Source organism: Dreissena polymorpha, chromosome 11 (genome assembly GCF_020536995.1).
Source record: "Dreissena polymorpha isolate Duluth1 chromosome 11, UMN_Dpol_1.0, whole genome shotgun sequence".
Classification (NCBI taxonomy): Eukaryota; Metazoa; Mollusca; class Bivalvia; order Myida; family Dreissenidae; genus Dreissena; species Dreissena polymorpha.
Genome location: NC_068365.1, coordinates 86,063,161 through 86,079,741, shown reverse-complemented (window position 1 = coordinate 86,079,741; position 16,581 = coordinate 86,063,161). Strand labels below are relative to the sequence as shown.

The following is a 16,581-nucleotide window of genomic DNA, read 5'->3' as shown; positions in this document are numbered from 1 at the left end:
TCGTGGCCGGAATAACAAATGAATCACACATACATTGTACTTAAGTTTTAGGTCAGAAAATTGGTTTAGTTTCGTCCGTATTTAATTGTAAGGTTATTGTCCTCTGGGCATATATATTAATGGACCACACTGGTTAGCAACATCTGGTGATGTTTATTGTGTGCATGCTGCATGCATTGCATCTCACTCCATATGTGTGGACGCTCTTGTTTGTGATGTACAACGGCCGGTATATAATGTCACATGTTTGGCAAATATATGTAATAAATATTTCAAATATTATGTTTATACCTTGAATATTATTTAGTTTTCAAACTCTTTCGACTTTTATTGTCTATTGCCTATTGCTTAACTTGAATACTATCTAGTACATGTATTCACTTTTTTCGACTTGTATTGTGTATAAAAAGTAAAGGAGCCTCGCTCTTAGCCCTTTGCATGCTGGGAAATTTGTCGTCTGCTAAAATGTCGTCTGCTGAATTTCTAAAATAAGCATTTTCTTTCAAAGAAAACTATCAGAATAGCAAACAGTTTGGATCATCTGGATCCAAACTGTTTGCAAAGGCCTTCAAAATTTGGTTCCAGCACTGAAAGGGTTAAAATGCGAGGCTTAATGCATGTGTATAAAGCATCGTCCTAGATTAGCCTATGCAGTCAGCACAATGTAATCTGGGACAAAGTCTTCCGCTGTTTTGGTACTTTGCGAAACTCCAGTTAAGTCGGAAAATGTCGTCCCATATTAGCCTGAGCGGACTGCACAGGCTACTCTGGGACGATAATTCACGCACATGCATTAAGCCCCGTTTTCCCAGAGCGCGACGTAAATACAATTCTTTCATGTTTACTCATCACCTTTTAATTTTTATACTATTGTATTATTTTAATATCAAAGCTGGTTAAGGTTTCAGCTAGGCTCCGTTTGTTTTCTGACATAGAGCCATTTGGAAGTATTACACAAGAAAGTCTCTTATAACTTTACAGACGAGTCACAATGGTGTATTCTGTCTTTTATTTTATGTATATATGTTTAAATGATATACAAAATTGATGACATTTTTAGATACCACGTTGCTGGAAAATACGAGCATACACGTTCTCATGCTCGTACGCATGACATACATGTTCACTTGGCTATTTTACAACCTTTCCAGTTTCCCGAACACGCGTGCAAATCTCGTTAGAGAAAGTGTAGTAAAATATAATTGACTGAAGCAGCAATGAGGAATTTCCATTAAAGTTTCTCGTAACAACTGCAAGGACCATAAAGTAAAAAAAGTTTAAATTTTATGACTAACAGTGTTCCAATTAAGATATTGTTATAAACGTGTATAACGAGTTCGAAGACAATGTTCTATTTTGACGCTCGAAACAAGCAAGTAGTGTTATTCATGTGAGTGAGTGACTGAGTGAGGTAGTGTATGAGTGAGTGATGAAGTGATTAAGCGAGTGAGTAAGTGAGTGGGTGAGTGAGTGAAAGAAGCATGTACGCAGAGAGAGAAGTAGGCAGGGAGGAAAAAAGTCATTGCTTGAGGGATGAAGGCAGGGAGAGAAAGAGGCGGTGAGGGAGAAAGGTAGGGCGAAAAGAGGGAAGAGATTGAGGGATGCCTGGATAGGAGATAGAGAATGAAGGAAGCAGGGAGCGAATATGCAAATGAGGATGTCACTGAACGAAAGCGGCAGGGGGGGGGGGGGGGGGGGGGGGGGGCGGGAAGAGATGCAGGTAGTGACGGTGAGGCTTACAGTAGGACGGAGTGAGGGAGGAAGGTATGAAATTTGGGACCGAGGGAGATATTTCGGGACCGACGGAGGGACTCCTACTTGAAGATTTACGAGTGACGGACTGCATTTTGCCAAGTCGTCAATGTCTTTATATATTATACAAGAGCGTTCTGCTTTGATTGAGAACACATAAGAACTAGCTTGCGTGTGATATTTGCTCGTTTATAGGTGACATGGAAAAGAAACATGCATCGGCGGTTTCAAAACGAACCTTTTTAGATATAAGTGCACAGAATAAATAATTATTTAATAGAAAAGGTATATAATCTAATAGACAAATAAACAAATTCAATTATTTATTAGTATGTCCTCGTATATCATTTACTATCTATTTAACAAGCAGAACATCGTAGACGGAGGAGGATAGTAAGATGCCAAAAATGAACGGCAACTCTATTTTGAAAAATTCACTAGATCTAAAAAATGCAATAGTCGTCGCCCTTTGTCTGATTTCACTATTTTTAAACACGAAAACGTGTAAATGTTCATCAATGTGTTTAATCCGATTGTCTGCGTGCTCAGATCATTTAATCAAATTATTAAGGCGTGAACGTATTAAAGGGGCCTTTTCACAGATTTTTGCATTTTTTTTACTTATTCATTAAATGCTATATATTGATAAATGTAAACATTGGATCATAAAAGCTCCAGTAAAAAATCAAGAAAAAAATTTAAAAAGGGAAAAGAACATTGCCCGGAGCAGGTTTCGAACCAGTGACCCCTGGAGTCCTGCCAGAGTCCTGAAGTAAAAACGCTTTAGCCTATTGAGCTATTCCGCCGAGTACACATTCGTGACGTATTTTATACTTTATATAAGTAATCTTCGTAGTTTCACAAAATTTAACGACAAAAACAGAACTCTCCAAATTATTCAATCGTTTCGCGTTGCAACGCTTTATAATTTTTAGGTTTTAAAATCGTCAAAAGATGCATATAATGGCTATATTAGAGCATGGTTAATGTTCAGTATTACTGTTTCCTCACAAATATCATAACTAAAACGAAAACTTACGGATCTGAAACAACTTTTTTCAATTTTGTCAATTTACCAAAGCGTGAAAAGATCCCTTTAAACACAATAGGACAAAGAAGGTGGCGTTAAGATTGAACCACGTTCTGTGAAAATGGGGCTTAAGGCGTGTGCGTAGACACTTTTTGTCTTAAGAAACAGTGTTTGTTTTGCCAAGTAGGAACATCCTATCAACGAAAAATACCATATAATCGGAGTGTTGTCCAAGATTAGCATGTGTGGACTGCACATACACATGCATATGGGACGACACTTTCCGCACAAGCACGAAGCCCCCTTTTCCAAGAGCGCGGTTAATATATAAGTTAATGAATGCCTCACAAGGACTACTTGCCGCCGGTGCTTTGTGAACTCAGGGAACTATATGCAAAGACCAAGAAGTGGAAAGACTGTAAACACGTAGACGGTATGACAAGAGTATAATTATAGACTATATAATTATTCATATTTTTCATTACTCGAGCCCTGCCTATATATGCTTCAGGTATTTCGATAAAAACAAAATCAAAGAATAAATTTTCTCAAAACAAATACAGTGAGTTGATTTTAGTCGCAAATTTATAGTTCGCAAAAAGTTTGTTCTCTAGGCAGAGGCAATGACCAAATATTTTAATCACCGTACACCATTAATTATAGTTTATTATTGTATGTTGTCACAGTACTAGTTTTGGCAAAGTTTTAGTATAAAATTACAGTTTTCTAACTGCGGGTATACCCAAACATGCGATCGAAACAGAGTTCACAGTGGACCATTTGCACGGAATATCTTCCGTTTACCGTGGTCAGTAGTATATGCAAAGATTGGTGGTGACAAAGTGAAACAATTTCACTTAAAATTCTTTTAATTGTTTTCTCATCACTTAACATGAGATATAAAACTACCAAAAGCGATTTTTAATTAATCAAGCACCGCTCTACATGTTTTCCTTCAACGCGTATTATTATTATGTTGTCTTTCATAGTTGTCTCTCATATCGCTGCAGCCCTTTTAACTCACATTTTTTGCACCACGACGCAGCTTCCAATCAAAGTTTACTTACACCCTCACTCAATTTGTCTTTAAACGTTAATACAATTTAATGCAAAATTTACCAATAACTTTCGACGGAATATTATTTTCTTGCACTTAGCTGGGTCAATATAAAACAAACAAACGGTTATAACCGCTGAACTTAACTTATTGAATTTTCTACCATTCCGGCTCTCGCGGTGTTTGATTCGCTGTCGGGATATTGTTAAATATAATATTAATGTCTATTAAAAGGCGTATTTAACACAAGCCCGATCTTATGATCTTACGTTTTAGAGTATTTGAACGTGTCGCGAAATAAGTCGGATTACCCAATGAGGATTAACCGAGTCTGTCGGCGAGATCAAATGCGAAGTGAACAGTGTTATTTGATTGGACAAATAATCACACCCCCAGTGTGAGAGCAATGGTAGCTTCCACAATGAGGTGTATTGGTCCGTCAATAGCGTAGAATGCTCTCTGTATTGTACTGAATTCTTTGGATTTTATTCGAATGCGTTTGATTCTATCTTGCAAACACGACATTAATAAATGTGTTTTTAATTTACCAAAAGTGAGAAGGTTTTCACATTTGGAATTAATACTTACAGCGCACTATTATGGAATTATTTTGAAAAGTGATTAAGGAGGTGATAATATTGTTTTTTTACGAAATAGCACAAAAGTCAATAATATATCGATACATTTGATGTTGATTTAAGAAAGATATGGATTTAATGGATAATTCAACGAGCAATTCTGTGAAAATGGATTTGAGATAATAATGGACTTTTTTTATTTGATTTTATAACAAGAGTACACAAACATCTTTTATGGAACGTTGTGAGTTAAATATGTAATAATATAATTACATATCCAGGGCTGCTAATAACGTGTCATACAAAACATGAATTTGTTAAAAAATGTTGAAAGTACATCTTTACGACAAGGCGATTAACATTTCTGTCTGATAATACGTAAGTGTTTTGTAAGTACCATTATTGATGTGTTTTTCGTGTCGGGGCATTCACAGATTCTGTTGATGGTTTTGCGAAAAGTGAGTGGATTTATTCACATCTTCAGTATGGAACCAAAGTATTATGCATGTGTGTGGATTTTATTCCATGGATTTATATGGCAGCTGACCGCCCTGGACCTTTGTAAGTATCCTCGTTGTTACTTGTTAGCATACTAGTGTTACAAAGTTGTTTTTAATTTGTACATTTTTTTTTCAGATGTTGAGAAAAATAACATTACACTACATAATGATATTATAATATATGTTGTAATAAAAGTATGTGTGTCCCACGAATTATCCCCTACTTTGACTGTATATAAATTATTATAAAGTGTACGTTGGTCATATATGATATTATTATACATATAAAAATAAATACAAAAAAAATCTTTTTCATATTTGTTCACATCTTAACCCATTTATGCCTCGTGGACTCTCTTCTAAATTGGATCAATTGATTTCTAAAATTAGGGATGTCTAGTATATTTATTTCTATATTTATAATATTTCTTACAGAAATTCCTTTTAGCAAACAGCACAGACCCTGATGAGACGCCGCATCATGCGGCGTTTCATCTGGGTCTACGCTGTTTGCCAAGGCCTTTTTTCTAGGCGCTAGGCATAAATGGGTTAAATATTTGAGCTATGTAGGTTTTTAATGGAACTTATAATTAAATTTTTTTTTTTTTAATAAATACATTATTTCCAAGATATCGTATCCTTTTCAAATCAAATGATAGCAAGTGATAAATCAAATGAGAACATAAAAGCAGTAACTGTGTATGTTCAATACATCCATAAATCTCCAAACAGTAATACCAAAATCATTTGAACTACTGTAGCAATAAATTGATGGCATTAATATTTAACTGACTTAATTTGCCTGTAAGCCAGATGGCTGCAAATAAAAATCAAATTGATAAATTGGTTTATTCAGCGGTTTTGAAACATAACAACTGGTCAATTAATCAATATTAAATAATATTAAATAAGCTTTATAATTGTAAAGCCATATGTTAAAGGTCATTTTCTTATTATTGTTTATAAGAGGACAGTGTATTAATGAATTTAAAAGCATTAAATAACAATAAAAAAACAGTTACACCAGTGATAACTAAAACAGAGCAATGGTGCATTATTTTTACTAAATCAAAAATCAGTAACTTTCTTCTAAAAATCAACTGAAAAACATTGACACCTCAGTTGACTCCTTGTTGATTACTGCAGCATTGTCATTCTGTATATTTTACATTAGTTAATTAGTTATTGTTATTAAATTTTTATCCCCATAGTTTTTGTTACCTAAACATATAAACTTAAGTTAACATAGTAAGCATAATGGTCCTAACTGAAAGCTCAGTTTGTTGTACCTAAATATATCAGTAAACTACCTTGATGTTATGATGCACTGCATGCTGTGAGTGACTGTCCCAGTCAAATGAAAGCTTGACCCAGTTGATGTTGACAGTTATTTCCACTGCACCCCTTCACTGCCAGATATAACTATTCTCTTGTAAACACCACTGCTCAGACAGAGAATAACCAAGTAGATAGGATTACTGTTTTCTATTCATGTATCCATTCCATCTGTCTGTAACAACCAACAATCATCCCACCCAACCAATCTGACTCCCACCGTGATTATGTTTTGTTCAGTGATTAAAATGTTCAATCAATCAATCAATCAATCAATCAATCAATCAATCAATCAATCAATCAATCAATCAATCAATCAATCAATCAATCAATCAATCAATCAATCAATCAATCAATCAAAACTTTTTTTCACCATTTATACTATAAATATGGCTGATACCTGTGACATTTGGTATTTTAGTGTCAGTTTTCATTAAAATGGAAAAAAAAATTGATTAACAAATATAATCTTGATTGAAATTAACCCGTTGGGTTAGAGGAAACAAAGTTTTAAACAACCATTTTTTCAACGCCTTATTAACGTTTAGATGATGTACATGCTATTTCTTTAATGGACTGTTGGTTTAAAATATCACCTATAGGAAACTACATGGACTCAAACCCTCTCGTTTGAAAATATCTTTGAAATGATAATTTCACTTCATTTTTCAAAAATTGGACAGAATTCATTGTTTTATTTTATTTTACAAAAATTATGTGTGGCAAATGTGACAAACATTGTGTCAACTATGTGTGGCAAATGTGACAAACATTGTGTCAATTATGTGTGGCAAATGTGACAAACATTGTGTCAATTATGTGTGGCAAATGTGACAAACATTGTGTCAATTTGGTGCATACTATTAGTTACATCAAGGGGATATTTTACATATTTATATTGTTTGAGACCAAAATGTCAGTTACTGACAGTATTTGAAGTTACAAAACAAACATCATATTAAGGAGAAATTTTGTTAAGTATGGTATAAAGAGGACAAACTTTTAATTTACCAGATTTTCTCCAGTATCATGCACAAAGTCCTTCATGGCAAAAAAAAATATCAGGTCGGTTTTCTATTTCTATTTCTATATTGTTGCAGGCTGATTATTAAAGGGATCTTTTCACGCTTTGGTAAATTGACAAAATTGAAAAAAGCTGTTTCAGATTCGCAAATTTTCGTTTTAGTTATGATATTTGTGAGGAAACAGTAATACTGAACATTTACCATGGTCTAATATAGCCATTATATGCATCTTTTGACGATTTTAAAACCTAAAAATTATAAAGCGTTGCAACGCGAAACGATTGAATAATTTGGAGAGTTCTGTTTTTGTCGTTAAATTTTGTGAAACTACGAAGATTGCTTATATAAGGTATAAAATACGTCAAGTATGTGTACATGGCGGAATAGCTCAGTAGGCTAGAGCGTTTTTACTTCAGGACTCGGGCAGGACTCCAGGGGTCACTGGTTCGAAACCTGCTCCGGGCAATGTTCTTTTCCTTTTTTTAATTTTATTCTTGATTTTTTACTGAAGCCTTTCAATCCAATGTTTACATTTATCAATATAAAGCATTTAATGAATGAATTAAAAAATGCCAAAATCTGTGAAAAGGCCCCTTTAAGTAGAAGTAAGGTAATTTTGAGTGTAGAAGTTGTCAGCAATTGGTATAAAGGGACCAAATGATAAATGACACTTTAAACAACATTAAACCCGATGACTTCTTTGACAAAAAAAATATGTACATGTATTAGAATAATATAAGTAGCCTTTTTCAATAAAAACATAAAGAGATTTTACCTGTATCAGTTTATTGTTGTTGCTTTTTTAGTTTCCTTTGTGCTTTTTATCTTGTCATGCAAAGTAATTTTCAGCTGTAAGATTTATTCAGGATTTCAGAGATGAAAGAAAGTTTTTTACACTATATCACTTACTGTTGGATAAATTATTATTATTAGACTGCCTCATGTAATGATGATATAATCTGAAATTTAAATAATTGTTGTAAGGAATTGCTTATTTGTTTTATAATGAAAATATTATTTAGATATTGTATATTTATTTTAAAATGACATTTTGAGACAGAATGTTGCTTTATTTGGAAGGATTTATAGATTTCTTGAGGGGATGGGTCTGTTTCGTTGTGAAGTGAAAGTAAAAGAAAGGTAAAATATTGAGGATTTTGAAAATATTATTTATCACTAATATGAATTTTTTTTGAATAATTTTATTTTTTCCTTATGGGAAAATGTTATGGGTCACAGAGAATTTGTATATGCACATATTACAATTATAACATGTTTTGCATTCCAAAAACGATAGTAGAAACTGAAGTTTACGATTTTGCTAAGAAATTCAAACACTTTGGTTAAGGGTTTCTTTGACCTTTAATTTGAATTTGTCATCTGAAAACAGTAGGCAAACAATCAAAGTAGCATATAGAGTAATTAAACGTATTAAAAAAGTTATGACAAAATACAAATGTGAGACCATTTATTTGAAATATGAAGCCTCTTATTCCATCGATCAAGATCAATTGTCTTTCCCTTTCATCTTAATTACTGCTAAAAACAGACAACCGCTATACTATAATTTTGTTCAAATATAACCCCTATCATATTGTTGTTTTATAGGATTTTTAATAAGGAGAGAGTTTGATGGCTTCGGATTCACATGTAGAAACTATCATCCTGTATTTGAGTTGAATGGCAACAAAAAGTTGCTGATCAAAGTTCAAGGAACAGAGCAATTTGCATGAGATCATATCTAATACACCCTGTTTATCATTCATCACTTGCACTTGTGAACAATGAAACAAAATCAATGTCCTGTTCTGCTGTCAACTGTTGTTTGGGCAGCAGGCACTGAATGCAGTGAATTGTGACAATATTCAAATTGACATTTTAGGAAGCTTTAGCCTTAAATGAAGATTATACACCAATAGCTTTGAATAATGCGAAGCCTTATATTAATATAATTTATTATTATTCCTCGGTAAAATCAGTATTAGCTGTTCAACAACGCAAATAAAAGTGTTTGTTGAATACTCAGGTTGATATTACACAAATTGTTTGCCAAAAACAGTTTGAAATTGTCTTTGTATTTGTTATCAAATGATGGGATCAACAAACAATGCAGCCTCGCTCTGGAAAAAGGGGGCTTAATGCATGTGCTTAAAGCACATTTCGCTTTTATGGAATTTTCCATTTTACATTTTCCCACTTAGGAGCAAAGTGAAAATGGCTATGTGCAAACAGCATAAAACCAAAACAGCCTGAGAGTAATACTCGCAGTCTGTTCAGGTTTTATGCTGTTTGCTGCTCATCAGTATCTAAGGGTTGGAAATGAAGCCTTAAAAAACTTTAGTAAGAAAGGTTTTTAATTAAATGTAACTTTCTAAGGAACTACAAATGCGTGAAAATACGTATCTAATTGGTAAAGGGTTAAAATAAAAGGAAGTCTCTTTTAAATGAAAATCCTGTCTAGGCGGAAAGTGTTGTCCAAGATTAGCCTGTGCAGACTGCACAGGCTAATAGGGAGAACACTTTACGCACATGCATTAAGCACTGTTTTCACAGAGCAATGTTCATATAGTTGGATACAAGTCAAATGACAAAGTTTGATTTGGTGATCTGAGGACCATGGTGTTTATCTGTCTGAAAAAATATTAGCCAGACTATTCTCTCATTTACCAACCAATGGTGATGACCACATATGGGGTATGTCCATTTATTAAACCCCAGGTGGCAATTCAATTGATTCACAGACTTCCACCATTTTCCTATTGATTTTTCTTGGGGGTTAATTTAACTCCCTAGAGTTCATTTAGTGAAATAAATGTTTAACCTTCAACTTTTGTTCACAATATCTTTCTCAGTTCAACTCTTGTTCACAATATTGTCTGAAAGTTATGTTGAGCTGATAAATTAATTTAATTCCAACTCAGTAATGATATAAAATTTATTGTAAAGTGTAATTAAACAAAACAAAAGATGAAGCTAGGATTTTATTACTCTTTCATTTATTTATGTAACATCATATGGCCCTATTCCACTACCAAAACAAGCCCATGATTCGCTAAGATTTACCACATTAATTGAATCGGGAAGACTCGTTGCAGTCTACGATTCAGTTACGACACTTGTACGATTAAGTTATGACGAATCATGGGGTTCGGTTGAAGGCTTTGTTAATACGGTCGGGACTTAACTACGATGTGTAAGAATCTACTGTGACTGTACTACGAATGATGCAGATCGGTCACAACTAAGCTTAGTCGGACCTCACCGAACGCACCCATGAATTAGGCACCAATATATATTGATATTGATCTAAATTGCGAGAATCTTAGCGGGCTCGCAACTCACTCGAGGTAAACTCGTGAGAGTCATGATCTAAATTGCGAGTATCTTAGCGGGCTGGCAACTCACTCGGGGTGAACTCGTGAGAGTCTTGTCAAAGTCGTAGCTGATTCGTAGACAGATCAAGTGATCAACGATTTCCTGATTCAGTCACGAATTACCTAAGATTCAATTACGACGCCCAAGAACGCACTAGGACGCTGTTACGAGTCAACTGCGATTAAATTCAGTCTATGAGGTCCTGGCAAAATTTTAAACATGTTTAAAATCTGACACGATTTTTCAGGAGCAGGAATCACTTGGGACCGGCCCATGACTTAAGCAACAAATGAGTTAGGACCTTCGCCTATTGAGCTACGAATGTCACTGACCTAAAAATATTGGAAATCAGGACAAATCGTGGGCATTCGGGTCGTAGTGGAATACCCCTAATACTAATGTCCCACAGGTTTACCTGTTTAGGTGTTTACGCATTTTGTTATTATTTTAAATATCCTCTTTGAAGAGCTAAATGCTCTAAATTATACAGGAATAAAACTAATTGATCCCATATTTGTTATGACTTTATTATGATTAAATAAGTTCATATCATTAATTTTGTATTTACAATTCATCATAACAGTTAACCAGGGATTTGACATGTAAAGACATTTTTAATAGAAAACATGTTTAATAGAAGGATAATCTCTCTGTCCAAGATAGTTGGTTTTTCATTGCCGTTTTATTACGACTCATAAAAGTTTTACTGCATGTTAATATGATGTTATAAATTCACCCAGCCTAAGTTAAAGGAAGTATTGAATTAATCTGAGTTTTTCAAAATAGTGGATATACTTATGTTGATTAGAGAAGTTACATAAACCTGTAACGAAGGTTAACATGTTGCATGTTATGATCACGTTTGAAAATCAATTTATGCCTCGTAGAAATAAAATTGTTTCAAGGTCAAACACAAAATTGTATTTATTGTTGCCATGGTGTAAATTTAAAAAATTCTCATTTGACTTGGTATTGTTGTTTGGGAAAAAATGTTGAAACTAAGGCAATACATTATAATTTATGTAATACATAAATAATTAAAACTATATTAATTAAGTATTTTCATTATTTATGTATATCTGCTCACAGGCTACTGTCCATTGCCTAGATTTGTCACAACAAGCAGAAGGATTTTGACACCTTTGTTATATTCGTAGATTAATCATTTGGACGAGGGTGATATCTGAGCAAATATCTGTCTTATCAAATAAATGAATTCTGGCTGGCGCATGGCAAGGGGCTTAAATTGGCTTGATGGATTTGCTCAAGTTAAATTAACCTTGGCTCCTGCATCAGGTCTTGGAAAACTTTATGACACCCTTTGCTATTGAGAATCACATGGAGCCTCACTCTACACAAACCAGGTTAACCCTTTTAGCGCTGGAACCGGATTTTAAAGGCCTTTGCAAACAGTTTGGATCCAGATGAGACGCCACAGAACATGGCGTCTCATCAGGATCCAAACTGTTTGCTATTCTGATAGTATTCTTTGAAAAAAATCGAAGAAAATGCTAATTTTAGAAATTCAGCAGACGACATTTTAGCAGACGACAAATTTCCCAGCATGCAAAGGGTTAAATGCATGTGCGTAAAGTGTCTTCCCACATAAGCTGGCGAGTACTATAGTCTGCAAAGGCTTATGACAGGGACGACACTTTTTGCTTTAATGGTATTTTCTGTTTTAACCCTTTCCCACTTATTTTGACGCATTTGTAGTTCCTTAGAAGTTTTCATTTATTTTAAGACCTTTCTAACTGGATTCAAGTTGTAAGAGTTTCATTTTCAACCCTTTAAGATACTGATGAGCAGCAAACAGCATAACACCTGTTACTAGCAGGCTGTTCTGGTTTTATGCTGTTTGCACATAGACATTTTCACTTTGCTTCTGTCAGCGGGAAAGGGTTTAATTATATATTGTTTCCTTGTCATAATGAATTTATGAATATCTTACAGGGCCAAAATATTATTTCAATTTGATTAACTTGCCATCAATTGAATGCACCTAACTTCACCAGCTCTTAGGTTACTTAAGATGAAAAAAAGCAAGAAATATCTCTAATGGTTAAAATTTGCAAAAACTTTGATTAAGATTGATGTCAGAGAATACGTTTATCTTGCATTTTTAACACTTTATGCAAGATAGCTGTTTCATAGAGAAATCTGAGAAGATTTATGCATATTTTGTCAAAAATAATCAGCTGAGTCATAAAGCATCCCTCTGTATGTTGGTGGCATTTCCACGCTTGTCAGTATTCATTGACTACAGAAGCCTGCATCACTTATAATATCAAAACTTTATTTATTTATTTAAACTGGCAGATACCAGTGCAAAGGGAAGCTTAACCTCTCAATTTGTATTTTTACTGCAGATATTTATTCTATTATACCAAACAAACATGCTGTATGTAGAATAGCAAGAACTGATCAGACATGCAGATTTTATATGAAAATCAAATACTCGTTAAGTTTCATGTGCATTTAAATAGTAGCTCACCGATTATTAGCGTAAACAGTATTTTTGGAAGACCTGTTGTACTTTTTTTAGGCCAGCATGCAAGGAAAAAGTATTATTGTTAAATTATTTATCATTTAAAGTCCGATAAGAATATGTAAAGTTCCAACATTATGCCATGGTATATAAAAAATATGCAGGCATTGATAAATGGAAATTTATTACGTGAAAGTCCCATATAATAACTGGTAATGATATTTGATTCTAAATTACAGGTAAATAAATACCCTTTTATAATGGCAAAAAATTGTTTCAAATGGTTTCTTCTAGTGACTATTAAATCAGATGTTCTCTGTAAAATCTGATAATCATTCAAATGAAATCCATACAAAGTGGCAGTTAATGTAGTTAATGTAGTTAAACAACCGCTATTGCGGTATGCCGGGCTAAGCCTTTATTTGTCAGTCAGCATTCTGCTGAAACATGACTGGCATGTATGTGCCCCGACCCGGGATCGAACCCGGGACCTCTGGATTTCGACGCAAGCGCCTTATCCATTCAGCTACACAGTGGCCTAAATGACCCAAATTCACACAGGCCAATTTTCCAGTTATTTTCACTCGGTCGGACTCCTATGAATGGGTTTTGTATGAATCCTGCCACTTTGCTGTAACCCAGACATGTTGAAAAGTTTGATGGTTTTTGCATGTTTCTGGTTCCATAATGCCCTCCACCAATTCTGTTTCAATTTGAGCATGGAACATTCAGTTAAACTGGTATCTGCATTTATCTAAGGTTCATAAAACCAGCTCCACAGAATGGCTGTGCTTGATTCTTCCTCTATGACAAGTTTTTCAAACACTGCAATCATTTCTTTGCAGGGAGTGCTTGTTTCTGAGTAATTCCCTGCTTTTTCTCTGATAAAAGTAATGTGTTTCATAATAAAAGAGGTCACAGTTTTTGTTCACAGCATTTTGTTTTTATTGGATCAAATACATCTATCTATTATCAGATTGTGTTTTTTTATGTTGCATAGTTTCAATGTATGAAGCCCACCTTTAAGTCGGAATATTTTTTGGCAACTTTTAATATTCTTTTTCTTCTGTATCTTTGCACATGCAATGCACAGATTTAGCCAGATATTCATGTTGTAAATATGGTTTTGTTTTAAAAATGAATTTGACAGAAAATCAATTATTACTGCAGAAAGAAGTGCATGAAATAGTGACACAAGATTTATGCTTGCATTCATAATTGACTATGCGCCATAAAAAGTTTGGTCCAGTCCTGTCTGATTGGATTCTGCAACCATGTGCTAATTTTTATCACTGAAATATAAAACATTAAATGAAGAAAAAATATTCAATAAATGACTGACAATTTAACTTATTGTTATATTGGTCAACTGATTAGTGGTGTAGAGATAGGAGTTTAAACCAGCATCTAAATGGGCCTTAACTAATACATAATTATGAGCCGGGCCCTGGGAAAACAGGCTAAAGGCTCAATGCATAGCATAAAGTGTTACACTAGATTAGTTTGTGCAGTCTGCACAGGCTAATCTGAGGGATGACACTTCGCGCCTAGACTTGATTTTCATTTACAAGAAACTTCCTTTAAATGAAAACTTCCATAATAGCGGAAAGTGTCTTCCCTGATTAGCCTGTGCAGACTGCACAGGCTGAACTGGGACGACATTTAATGCACATGCAGTAAGCCCTATTTTACTGTTTCGATAAGGAATTGTTTATATTCTTGTCAGGAAATAGATTGCAGAATAGAGCTGCCTTAATTATGGTATTCCAACAAAGATTCTGCAGATAGTGTGCTGCAATGTGTCAATTATGCACCAATTTTATGGGTCTTTTGTGTCATTTACTGGCAATTTTGTGGCATTTTCCCATGTTTTGAAAATAATCAGATCCTTCGTTATGGTGAATTGATCAGAAGGTAATTAGATTTTATTTCACATTATTTAATATCTTTTTGGGTGCATCTGTCTTGCTTGTTAGGAAAAGGTTATGAGTCAAAACTATAGCAAAATGCATTTGATGTATGGTAATTACTCTTTTTTGGACACTCTTAATTTACAGACAACCACATTTTAAACAAAAATCTAAAATTTCAGTGACTACTTTTTTCAACATACAGATTTTCACCCATATTTAATGACACTTAATTTTCTGTCATTTTATATAAATTTTGCATTTTATCATATTTTCAACCTATTTGGGTTCATGCTTTGCACACAGAAAAAAATGTTTTTAAAATAAGATAATGAGCATAAAACCACTGGACCATTTCATTATTAAGCGTTAGTACAGATAACAACTCAAGAACAAATAACAAAATCATAGCATTTTTTATTATTAATAAATTCATATTATATGAGATGTTAATCTTGAAACTTGGTGAACAAAGTGCAGTCTTGGCTTTATTTTATGAAAAACAAATTGATATGAATGAAAGGAGTTAAAATTCATAGCAAACATTGCTAAAATATAATATTATAATATGTATAATTAAATAGTTTTTTTAATATGCAACATTTTAAACAATGTATCACGTCTTTGCATGTTTGATTGTGTCTCTAAATTTTGGGACGTCCGTATTTATTGATTGTTTTGTGTAGCTTATTTTTTCAGACATGAAGGATTTCAATTATTTTTAAGTGCCAAAGGCTTAGAGTAATTACGGCTATGACTTACTCACATTACATTACATAAACAGTGTAAGACATCTTTCTACAGCCTTCAGTATGAATTTTGTCATCTTAATTTTTACCTAGAAATGACAGCCTCATAAACAAGGGCAATAACTGTCTGAGGATGGTTACCAGACTGTTATGTAAACCTCTGACCCATATTTGTCACTATAAATCAATTAATTTTGACTGGCTTCATTACTCCTGAAAGGAAATCACATGTATTTGGTTACATAAATTCCATTATGAAGAAAAATCAAGCTTGGTAGGTTGCCAGTGTACTTGATTGCCTGGAACAATGTTCAGTTGGTTGAACCGGGTTCACTGGCTGATATTTGGAAGTAATCCACTGCCAATTAGCTCAATTTGTATTAGCCACTTGATTCATAAATCCATAGAGATCATTGAGACTGTAAATCACAGACAAATACCTTGCTTATTCTGATATGATTAATTCCTCTCAGATTATCTGAGGAAGATGTTACAGATCTAATTAATTCATTAATTGAAATTGGAGAGGTCACAATGATACTCTGAAGATTTGGAAACATCTACCTTTTATTTTATTATTGAAATAAAAATATTTGTGAAACAAGCTCTGGGGAATAACATGTTTGTAACATGCATGACACAGCCAAAATTCTTATTTTTCCAACTAATCACAGTCCAATTTCCAACTTGAGTCAAACGCATGCTTATGAGTACTTCAACATTTTAAAGAAATAATTTTCTGCGAGGCATTTAAAAAGGTGAAAAGTGGTTAGAAATGTTAT

General features: G+C 33.8%; 1 protein-coding gene across 1 annotated transcript in view; it reads left to right on the top strand.

The window, feature by feature from the left end:
- The first annotated feature begins 4,282 nt into the window (after nucleotides 1-4,282).
- Nucleotides 4,283-16,581, top strand: part of LOC127851928 (discoidin domain-containing receptor 2-like) — a 210,409-nt gene continuing 198,110 nt past the window's right edge. The window contains exon 1 of the mRNA XM_052385924.1: nucleotides 4,283-4,978. Within this exon, the coding sequence (XP_052241884.1) occupies nucleotides 4,861-4,978 (118 nt within the window). The 5' untranslated portion in view covers nucleotides 4,283-4,860. The remainder of the gene's footprint in view (nucleotides 4,979-16,581) is intronic.